Source organism: Megalops cyprinoides, chromosome 14, assembly GCF_013368585.1.
Source record: "Megalops cyprinoides isolate fMegCyp1 chromosome 14, fMegCyp1.pri, whole genome shotgun sequence".
NCBI classification, from domain to species: domain Eukaryota; kingdom Metazoa; phylum Chordata; class Actinopteri; order Elopiformes; family Megalopidae; genus Megalops; species Megalops cyprinoides.
Genome location: NC_050596.1, coordinates 32,224,689 through 32,235,986, shown reverse-complemented (window position 1 = coordinate 32,235,986; position 11,298 = coordinate 32,224,689). Strand labels below are relative to the sequence as shown.

Sequence of the window (11,298 nt, the reverse complement as noted above, 5' to 3'; positions counted from 1 at the left end):
CATGCCCCCACCCCCCCGCTTTGAGCTACATACCATCCGACTGGGCAAAACAAAGGAGCACACTGCTGCTGACATCACACTGCTGCTGACATCACAGCTCTGTCGGCGTTTCTGTGCTTTCTGCTGGATGTATGAGAGATCTGTCCCTTCAGCCATCCAGAGCCCGAGTGCGCTCTATACCATTGATCAGCAGACGGGCGGGGTTTGCAGGTGTCTGCCAAAGATAACCCCTCTGTCCCCCATGTTTCGCTGGTGTGCGGAACCACCGAAATCTCCATCTCCTGAAACACAGGCCTTGGGCTACACAAAGATAATGAATTAGTAACGAGGGCGAGCCCAAGGCAGCCGGGGGGGGGGGGGGGGGGGCTTGCTATTTCTGTGAGTTTGTGTGTGAATGATTAATGGTGGAGGAACGCGGCATGACCCTGTGCATGTGTGTGTGTGTGTGTGCGTGTGTGTGTGTGTGTCCAAGCAGACCTGCGGGCTGAGGACTGGGTCTGTGAGAAGCCGCGGGAGCACCCCGACGACTCGGCGCAATCGCAGGACCTGCAGGCTGTCGACGACATTGACAGCGACATCACCTACGGCGAGGTGGAGCACCGCCTCGACCTGCTGCAGGAGCAGATCAACAGGTGAGCAGCGGCTGCGGCGGCGGCTGCGGCGGCGGCTGCGGCGGCGGCTGCGGCTGTGGCGGCGGCTGCGACGGCTGCGGCAGCGGTGGCAGCGGCGGTGCCATGGCGACCCTGGGGCCGTCGAACGGAAATGGTGGAGACCGGAGCGCTCGGCACGGGGGCGAGCCCCCACGCTGTGATGTGTCTCAGACCTCCGCTGCTCTCAGGATAAGAATGTGCAGCTTTGGAACAGAAGGTCCATTTGATGTGGATTTATGTATCACTCCAAACAAAAAGGAAGAGTGTTCAGTTCAGTCACAGGACCAGGCCATTTAGCCAACCAATGCTCATTTCGCCTGTACTCTAGAGTGCATCTAGCACTGTGCCCAGCCTGGTCACGAACCGTGGAGGGGTTTCTGCTTCATTGGTAAAAATGCCATGCATTCACATTTGTGGGAAAAATGTGGGAATAACACCTTCTAGTGTTAGTGTCAGTGTCAGTCTGAGGGAGAAACTTACCTGTCACCAATATCCACCTACTATATCCTCTCTCGTTGTGCTGACGGGACATTTTGTGGGTTGAGATCTCTTTAAAGATAAGTTTCACACTGACACAAGGGAGCATGGTTTTTTCACATAGATTTAGTCACGATTTAGGGATTGAGTATGTGTACAAACATTCATTTCGCAATTTAAGACAAAATTTAAAGACAATTCCTCTGTCATGGTCGTGGTAAAACAACATCAAGATGACTCAAGGTCGAAAGCTTCAGGGTTGAGTTCTCCTGCCTGTGGAATCCCTCCTCTCACAAAGTCCAAATAGTACCGCATTAAGTGCTCTTGTGCTGTAGACTGGGTCTGTAGGAGTCCCAGAAGGGGACAAATAACATGGAATCACAGCTGCAGCCATATCTGAGCAAGTGCAAACCTTGCTTGTGGGTACATATCTAACCACATCAACATCAGTCATTTTTTTCTGCTCTTAACGGTGCATAATTAGGCCGAATGCGGCGATAATAACAGACTGTTTCCGCGAAACTGGTCGGACGCAGGCAGGCGCTCCGGGAGACAGACGGGGAGCAGGTGGTATTTTTAGCGCAGATGATCGCGGGAGTTTAAAAAAAAAAAAGTTGACACGGCGCTGGCAAGATCCTGCCTCAGCAAAGCCACACTGTTTCTGCCTTCAAGAGCCAGGTTTCCCATGTCTCTGTCCCTAAACTATCCCTAACTCTAACCCCGTCTCTAACCCTAACCCTAACCCTAACCCCATCTCTAACCTTAATCCTAATCCTGATCCTAACCCCAACCCTAACCCTAACCTCTCATTCCTAGCTGTCCCAGAACTAAACCTAACCCTAACCCTAACCCCAACCTCATCTCTAACCCAAACCCTAACCCTGACTCTAACCCCTGATTCCTCCCTTTCTCTGAACTAACCCCAACCCCAATCCTAACCCCATCTCCAACAACAGCCCTAACCCCGGCCATACCCCCAGCCCTTTCCCTAACTCCCCCTGCTGGTCTCTCCGGGGGGGGGGGGGGGGGGGGGGGCTGCGGGCGGCCCCCGAGGCATCTGATCTGCACCGCAAGCTGCGTAGTCATCTTCAGTCCAAAGCCAGAAATAGGAAACAGGAAAGCGTCTCTGAAACAACCGGCCTGCATGTGGTGCCTCCCCCATCGCACAGTGGCTGGTGTTCATGCTTTAAAACAGGCTGTCTGTGTCAGCCCTAACTGCAGACCGGACAGCTGCATTGTCAGGGGCTCCACACCAATGGTCAGCGTTAGTATCCAAGTTCGGCAGAATGAGAGGTTCTAGAAAGCGTGCTTGATTTAGGTCTTGTGTTGTTAAAAGCAAACAGAGATGGTAAGAGGTGGGAATGTGAGTGGTAGCTCTCTCCTTCACTCACGATTCAATGTGTCACAACCAGGGGGCCCTGCTGGATTAACCAATTAGAACTTAGTGTGAGGTCATGTGAGAAACAAACAGATCAACCTGGACTTTCCTAAAGCAATGCCTACTGTTATTTTGTGTCTGTGCATCAGATTTTAAATCTGAGACTGAGACATTAAAAAAATATATTATAAAACTATCGATAATAATGATTTCATATAATGATAATAATATCATAACATACATAACCCATGTTAACGTTGGTAGGGAAAGCATAGCATCTCTGAGAAATTCAATTAATATTTTTAGGGTTACAAACAGCATAAAATAGCGGCATAGTTTACATTATTTTGATTGAAGGTGGAATGTTAGTATCACATGCTAATGTGTCGTGTCACAATACTAAATGAGACGTGTAAGAGAAAACTTCAAAAGCTAATCTTTGTAGGGATAAGTACAGTCCTGTGGCTTTGCATAGCCTGATAAAAAATGACAGCATCTTAGAAAAACTAAGTGATGAGGAAGTTGTTCATTATTAATTACGACATGCTCAGCTGGGTTTATATGCATGTATCCTCTGTGAAACACTGACTAATCGTTCCCTTCTCGGTGTGTCTAGTGCAGCAAATCATTTCGTTTTGCCTCCAGCAGAGGAAAGGATGTAGCGGGAGAAGCTTGCCGTTTCCTTTTTCATTTTGCCAGGAAATATCTGCTGGGGCAGAGAGATGCTTTTAAATACGAGGCTGAAGCCACACAGTTGACTGATCCAGTACCTCGGCCAAGGATAGGACCAGACATAATTAGATTTTAAGAACATGTTTTATTGTTATTTTATTGTTGTTGTTAAAATTTAGGGATTTAAAAGCAGGCTGATCGAGGAGCCATCGGGTCTGTTTTTCATTTCAAAGATTAGGGACGTTTGTGACATAATCAGAACAAAGGCTCCCCCTGCAGCATAAAGCTGGAACGGCAGACAGGAATTGTATCACTGTGATTTAAGGAAGTTATTCAAACAATTATGCTTGCATTCCTTCAAATTTGCAAAAATAGTAAATTAACCTAAAAGTCCATCATTGTTAGACTTGCTCTTTTATTTTTTTGTGCTGAAACACTGAAATGTTTAGTCTTGTAATTTTAAGACATGAATAAAAGGCCTCAAAATCTGTAACACTGGGAAAACATGATATTTTCCTTCATATGGTCATCATCATAATCACACTAATAATTTTGCAAATACTACGACAACTGATAATAGTAATGGCAATAATGATATTAATAAAAATATGAATAATAATTTTCTGTCTCTGTTTTTACCAGGCTGGAGTCCCAGATGACCTCTGATATCCAGGCCATCCTGCAGCTGCTTCAGAGACAGTCCACCCTGGGACCCCCTGCATACAGCACCGTCACAGCCAGCCCAGAGTACCAGAGGCCTGCGGTCAGAGTGCAGCCTGTCTCTGCCAGCTTCAGCAGCCCTGCACCAGCGCAGGTATCAGATCCAAACCCGCACACTCAGACCGGGCTTTAACCAGAGGGATTCTAGTGCTGTTATTATAAGTGGTTACCATGCAGCTACCATACACTCCTGGAAGTACCATACAGGTATCAGAACCAAACCCATACACTTATAAAACACCAAGACTGGCCTTTAACCAGAGGGATTCTAGTGCTGTTATTATAAGCAGTCAACATTGTTACTCCAGAAAGTGCTACACATTTCCCTGCCAATATATTGATGATACAAGGAAAGGGGTGGATCAGTGGACTCATTCACAGTATTTGTAATGTCTCCAAAAACACATTCAGTATGCAAAAACACCAAGGTATTTACACATTCAAAAAATATGTCTGATGTCAAAACAGAGTTCCATTGCACAATATTGTGATCCAAAATTGTAAACCGAAAAAAAAAAAACATTTTAAAATCATATCAAATATATTACACGGTAAATAATACCTCTTTGTGCTAGATATGTTTTATGTTCACAAATGATGCTACCAGAAAATTTAGCCTGTCACTTAGGGTAGTTAGACAGTATTATGAAGCCACCAGAACAGAGTAAGATTTACTGTAAACATTTCTAAGTAACATAATGAAAATCTGACTAAAAGATGAGAACCCAGGTGCATAGGAACCACAGAAAGTCTTATGAATGAAATCTGACAGACAGATTTGATAGCATTTATACTTACTGTAAATGTATAGCACATTACGTATCTGTATAAGCCATACACACTGCTGTTTCCACAGTGTGGTTTGCACGTGCAGAGGAGGGTCAGTTCAATAGGAAGCACATGAAACCCGAGCTGCAACAGGATCCTCCATCTCAGTTCCGAAACTACGTCTTTGTGATGTCAGCAATGTATCAGGAAGCCGCGTTCAACCTTCGAGCGTAGCTCGGGAGTAAAACGTTACACTGCATTAAATAGTTATTTTAACACACTTTGCTTGTTTCTGTTGCAGGGTATCAAGTCTAAATAAATAATGTTAACAACATTAATTCCACAGAAAATGCAGTGCAGTCACATCGCATTTCAATTTATTTATGTGTGTCGGAGTTGGCCCTCCAGCGTCAATTGCTGCTAGCAGCAGTCTCATGAAACACCAGTTGTAGATTCACATGTCTGTACTGGTCCATACCTGACCCTTAAGTTAACAGTGTAGCTTTATGGATCAGTAGCCCTATAAATGTAAAAAAAAAACCTTTAAGAAAACAATTTCTCCTTGCTAAATTAGCAGAAGTACCTTCATTTACACTGTGCTGTGTGTTGAGTTGGTTTACTAAATAGTATTTGAATGTCTTGCGTGCACCTGACAGGCTACAGGTTTTTAGATTGTCTGGTTGTACAGTATTGATGTTGTGACCGTATCGAGATGATATTCAGAATATGAATCAAGATCCTCCGGGGACACCTTCACAACGGGGCTGGGGTCGGGTCTGAACTGCTTTGAGAATTGCTGATAAATTCCAAATCAATCCTTCAGTTAGAATCTCAGTTGAAATAGGTGACAGGATGCTGAATTTGAATTTTAATTAAATGAAATGGAATTTAATTCAGTGAAATGGCAAGGTCTGTGATTCGTCGGGAGCCTGGGAGTTGCAGGGATGACATCAGTGGAGTAACACCTTTCCTCCAACGAGCACCCACTCCGGTGTAGTGTGCTGTGTCACATTTAGTGCAAAACAGCCGTTGGTGCATCAGAGGACAGCATTCGTCTCACCTCAGAGCAGAGCCTAGTCTATCATTGGTTATTACAAAACAGTATTGTATAAAGTGGGATTACTCTTAAAAATGTAAAGTTTATAAATGTGTGAGCCTTTCAATGGAGTAGGCATATAAGCATCATTACCTGCCAATATGAAACATGCTGTTAGCACCCGTTGTGAATCATTTCCTCAAGAGCAATTTCCTTAAGTAGGATTTTATAAGATTTTTTTTTTTTAAATGACGTAAGTCATCTTCATTGACTCTTGCTGAAAATAAATTGTCCTGGCTTCCACAGACTAAAAGTGGACTTTAAGGTTAAATTCTGCTTGTAAAAGTGAATACACATATAATATGCATACCTGTGCAGCTTTCCTTTTCATGCTGATTGCATGGAGAATGGCAGATGACTGCAAACATCCTCGATCAGCTTGAGCCTTCCGACAGAAACTTCAATGTTGAGTCATTTGAAAAGCCTTATTGTGGTCACACCTTTGCGTTTACCGGTATGTAGAAGTGTGAGATAACTCTGTGAGCTCTGTCACCTCTGCTCAGCTGCTTCCAGGTCATATGACATCACACCTGTCGATATTTATTCACGGTGAAGCCCTCAGAGTGGAGTGGGACTGAGTGTTTGTGTGTGTGTGTGTATGTGCCTGTTTTACAGTGTCCTGAATTCCTCAGCTTGGAGGAGCCGCACCACAAATCCAAAGAATCTCTGGTCCACGCAGACACGGCCTCCGGGGAGACCCCCACGATCGTGGATCGGGGTGAAGAGGTGGACCACAGACACAAAGAGAGCCCCACAGTCCCCCCTGATCCGCCACAGCCCAGACCCCTTGCGCTCCCCATCCGACACCCCTCCCTTCCGGAAACTTCCCCCAGCAGCGTAGGAATGTTGGGACTCCATCGGCCAGCCTCTGATCCTGGTCTTCCGGAGAAGTAGAGCCTCATCTCCCTCCCGCTCTTCTGACTGCCTGTCTCCGTCACAAATTGCAAATCCTCCTAACTTTGACTCAGGGTCTAGAAGGATACTGTAACGTCATATGCAAGGAATACTGTAGAATTTTTTCCCTATCTTTTGAAAATCATTAAGTCATTGTTCAACATTTAAATGTAAAAACGTATACATGTAATATATATACATATATAGATATATATTTATTGTGTACATACTCCGGGTGTTCCACTGCCAGCACCACGAGGCACCTTACATGCTTGTTCCAGAACAGAGATGCATGCTGGAATGTCTTCTCTGTTGCATGTTCTATGCGGTTCATTTCACATGCAATCAGGTGTGATATTGGCATGCTTCCGAGCAAATTAATATCACTGTTATTATTGTTTTGTTTGGTTTTTGTACAGGACAAAGAAACTTTGCTAATGGCACGTTAGTATTTTAATGTACAAAAATTTCAGTGTGCTTTTTCTTTAAAACTCCAGTTAATTATACCACTGAGAAATATATTACTTCAATGGTAGTGCAAATCTAAGGAGAAGCTGAGTACCGTATTTAGCCAATTGACAGGCTTTCAAGCCAGATGCAATATTGTGCCTAAAACTGGAGGTTCAAACATTCATACTTACCATCACCTGGTTACAAACTCAAAGACAACAAAATCACAATGTATTCCAAAGCCTAACTGCAGTAAACATGATTAACTCAGATGTACATCTTACCATAAAAGATGCTAACTTCATTTTTTCCCTAAATGTCTGTGCAAACCTAATCTGTTTGGTGCACAAAGGATTTTAAATGCTGACACATTTCCAAAGCATCCACTAGCTTTCCAAACCAACTTTGTCTCCAATCCTCACTTTAAAATTAAATGGAACTAAAGAGAAATTTTTGGCACCAGTTCTTTAGCACATTGTTTAAAAGATGGAGTTTCACCTTCAGAGTTGCCATTTTTCAGTATAAATTAGGGTTTTGAGAAAGAAAAATTGGCATATTCTGTACTGAATTCTCAGTGAATTCTTTAACTAGTAAAACATCTTGTACTGGGCATAGTTTGAAATGATGCTATATGCCAAGCATTTTTAAAGAAACATTTATGTATGTACATCAAATATTTTCCACCTCTACTATAAGTTCCCTATATAAATTCTCTCTATAATATATGTGCTTTAGGAATACTCTACACCTCTCATCCAAAAGGTCATAAACTTGTTAAACAGTCAGAAAAGACAGTTCTGTTGGGCTGCAGAATTAATTTTAGGGCTTCCATCTTTGTAAAAGGACAAGATTAATAGTTATCACACTCCATGATCCCTTAATTAAAACTTACTCTATTGACCAGTATACTTTCAGAATATTCCAAGAATTGAGTGCAGGAAGAAACTTGCATGTCAATTCAAAAAAACCTTGAACAAACTGAACATATTTATTCATAACGAGAATGTTACACATATCAATTATATGAATGAGTCAGTTATTCGTATGTATGCATTGCATGTGTTTGGTTTGAACATTCCCTGAAATTATTTGCTATTATAACATATATACATAAACATATTTTCCAACATGCTATTCCTTGAGGAGAAAATTATTGTGTAACAGCTGGTAGCACCTTTAAATGGCTTCTCATATGGTTAAAGGGTGGATTTGATGCATGCACCACAGTGGATGTACTGTGCACATAAAAAGATTCAAATTCAAAGCAGATGAAGTTTAGTTCAAAAACAGGAATCAATTCAAATTGGCAACAAATTGTCACATATCTTCTTTCCGTTTCCTTCCCAAAGTAGGGGAAAAAACAGGTTGTGGAAGTAACACAAAAAAATCAATTCTGGCTAAAATGAGTTATTTTGACTTCCTAATCAGGTGTCCACAGGTGTTTGTTTAGTTTAATCTGCCCCTTATTCAACTTATTCAATTGGATAATCAGCAGATGTGTGCTAGTACATTACCAAGGTGTACGTATAAATGGATGAGTTAATATTGTGAAACATATCCAGAATAATTTTGAGACAAACTTCCATATCGGATAATCAGTATGGGTCTGGCACCCACACGATTACTACCAGTTAAGCTGCACTGTTGTTTCATGACTTAAACGAGCTTTGGAGAGTTGGTGAATCTTAATAGTTGTGAAAGGCTATGGCAGTTCTACGCAACTGTTTCTTACAAAGCTATTCGATTTGCAGACTTTTGCACATGACTTTCAGACTTGGACTAGAGAAAATGTAACTTTTTAATCTAGTGCGTTTCAGAATTGTTTTTATGCATTTTTAAGGTTTGCCACTGTATATTTTATATAATGCAACACTTTACAGCTGATTTGAATGTTTCTGTTCCTGATATACATATATACACTGTGGTTTCCAGCCGTATTCATATCCTTGATGATGAATTCCAAAAGATGATTGAACAGAAGCAATTTAAATGTGCAAGTAGTATTTTTGCATGAATATTAATACAACCAATGTTTTTCCCAATACCATTCAGAGCATCAGTGTAACAAATCTATGTTTTTCAAAAAACACAATGACAAATGTATTCACACCCTGGTAATAAATATTTAGTGCATGCAGTAGACTTTGATTATGCTGAGAAGCTGCTTACTATGCTGTCCAGGCATTTCTCAGGAGGGATTTTTGACCACCCACCCCCATCCGAGATTTCCCAGATTCGCTTTACTGGTTATCGCTTGCTCCTCCTCCTCCTCCTCACCCTCACTGAGGCATGCTGGGATCATTACTCTGCCAGGATGCACTTTTTTAAGTCTTGTGCCTCTGAGAAAGGGGCCCACTTTTCGACCAAACATATCCTGATGTATGTTGCCACCCAGGAAAAGGAGTAGTAGATCAAACAACACTCAACCCAGAGCTGCTGCCATTTGCAGTAGCTTTCCTTTCAGCTTGAGGCTGGCCTCTCTGACCTCAGACAGGCTGCTGGTGAGCACCTTCACCTCCGGCCACTTTGTGAACAGCTGTACCATTAACCATCTCTCGGAACAGCAAATAGAGCTTTCCATGCATCCTGCTCCTAGTGAGGTGGCAGCCACCCAGTCAAACTGAACTTGTTAATAATGGAATGGAATGGAAAAAGTCACTGATCCTTAGACTGAAAGTTTCATACCAGCTATCTGACTTTAACCATGATCACTCACTTCAGCTAGTGGCATGCAAACTCATGTGCATAACCTCCTTTCATACTTGATACCTGAAGTTCCAGAAGCTTCTGTGAGGTTCCAGTGATTCCAGCTATTCCCTTCCAACACAAGGAAACATCATGTAGCATTATATTTATGGGATTTTATGTAGATATAAGCATAATTGTAAATAAATGTGATCATTTTGGAAGGTTTTTGAGAAACATAATTATTTGTAAAACATACGCTGTTGCTCTGTGGAGATTGAGTACCATTAAAATGTCATAAACAGTTTCATTTATTTGTGCAAAAATATAGTCTGTGCATTTAGTTATCTTTGGTTGAATCATATTGTTGTGATTATCAAGGATATGAATGAATGCAGAGCCCAGTGTTTATATGTGTGTGTGCGTGTGTGTGTGTGTGTGTGTGTGCGTGTGCGTGTGCGTGTGTATATAAATATATATATATATATTATATATATGCAGCATATAGTGTACATAAACATGGATGATTTAGGTAATAACTTATGAGCGATTGTATAAATAAATTATTGAAAAATTTAAGGTGTGCAGCTGTGTGTTAATTAGTCTGTTTTAATGTGTCCCAGAAGCAGTGTGCCGGGTGCGTGTGTTAGTGACGTTATTAGGGGTGTTAGATTTCCTATCATACACACATTTGAATTATTATATTTACAGCTTTCGACAGCAGGAAGAGAACAAAGTTTGAAACAAAACAAAAGTGGCACCTTGTATTCAGGAAGAAAGACTGAAAGGCTGCATACTGCACTGGGAAAGGACATTGTTCAGATAGGAAATGCAGGACTACAAGGATGGGCCTAAACATAGAAATGACAGTCTTAGTGGTTTTGGACGCTGTATGCAGTTAAAGTGTAAATCAGAGATTCCTATAAAAGGAATGCACAGGTGCAAACAGTGAAATTGATTTGACATATGGATTTTCCAACAAAAGCTTTCAGTGCTTGTTTTGGAACATTGAGGATTTTAACATGCAGTTTATCCCTGAGCGAATCTTCTCATTGCCTACAGAGTATCAGCACAGACGCGGCAACTGGACCTGTAGGCCTGAATCTACAGTAATATCCACTATGCCAGCTGCCATCATATGCGAGGGACATGTCAAAGCTCTTTTTATTATACAAAAATTACCAGCAACGATTGATTGGCCGTCTTTGACATTTCTGCCTCACACTGTACATGACGTACCTGTTTCTGTAAACATTATTTGCGGATAAACGGAACTGTTTGGGATACATTTATGCCTCCAAACTATGATCATTTAAGGAAAAAATCCTCCAGCCCTCCCGCACCAATAAATAAATAAATAAATAAATAAACGCATTTTAAATGGGGCCAAAAAGGATGGGAAAGTCTAGCGTACTACAGCTTTTGATCAGCATAATGTCTTTGCTAACTGGTACTGCCCTGTTTGTGGGTTCCCTTCATTACTACCTGTGGCCTGTATTCACTTCCAA

The 11,298-nt window shown here is 41.9% G+C and overlaps 1 protein-coding gene across 1 annotated transcript in view; it reads left to right on the top strand.

Moving 5' to 3' along the window:
- The window catches only part of LOC118789040 (potassium voltage-gated channel subfamily H member 7-like), a 72,975-nt gene extending 65,413 nt beyond the window's left edge, over nucleotides 1-7,562 (top strand). Inside the window, exons 15-17 of the mRNA XM_036545328.1 lie at nucleotides 476-632; nucleotides 3,820-3,991; nucleotides 6,377-7,562. Of these exons, the coding sequence (XP_036401221.1) occupies nucleotides 476-632; nucleotides 3,820-3,991; nucleotides 6,377-6,655 (608 nt within the window). The 3' untranslated portion in view covers nucleotides 6,656-7,562. The remainder of the gene's footprint in view (nucleotides 1-475; nucleotides 633-3,819; nucleotides 3,992-6,376) is intronic.
- Nucleotides 7,563-11,298: the final 3,736 nt, after the last annotated feature.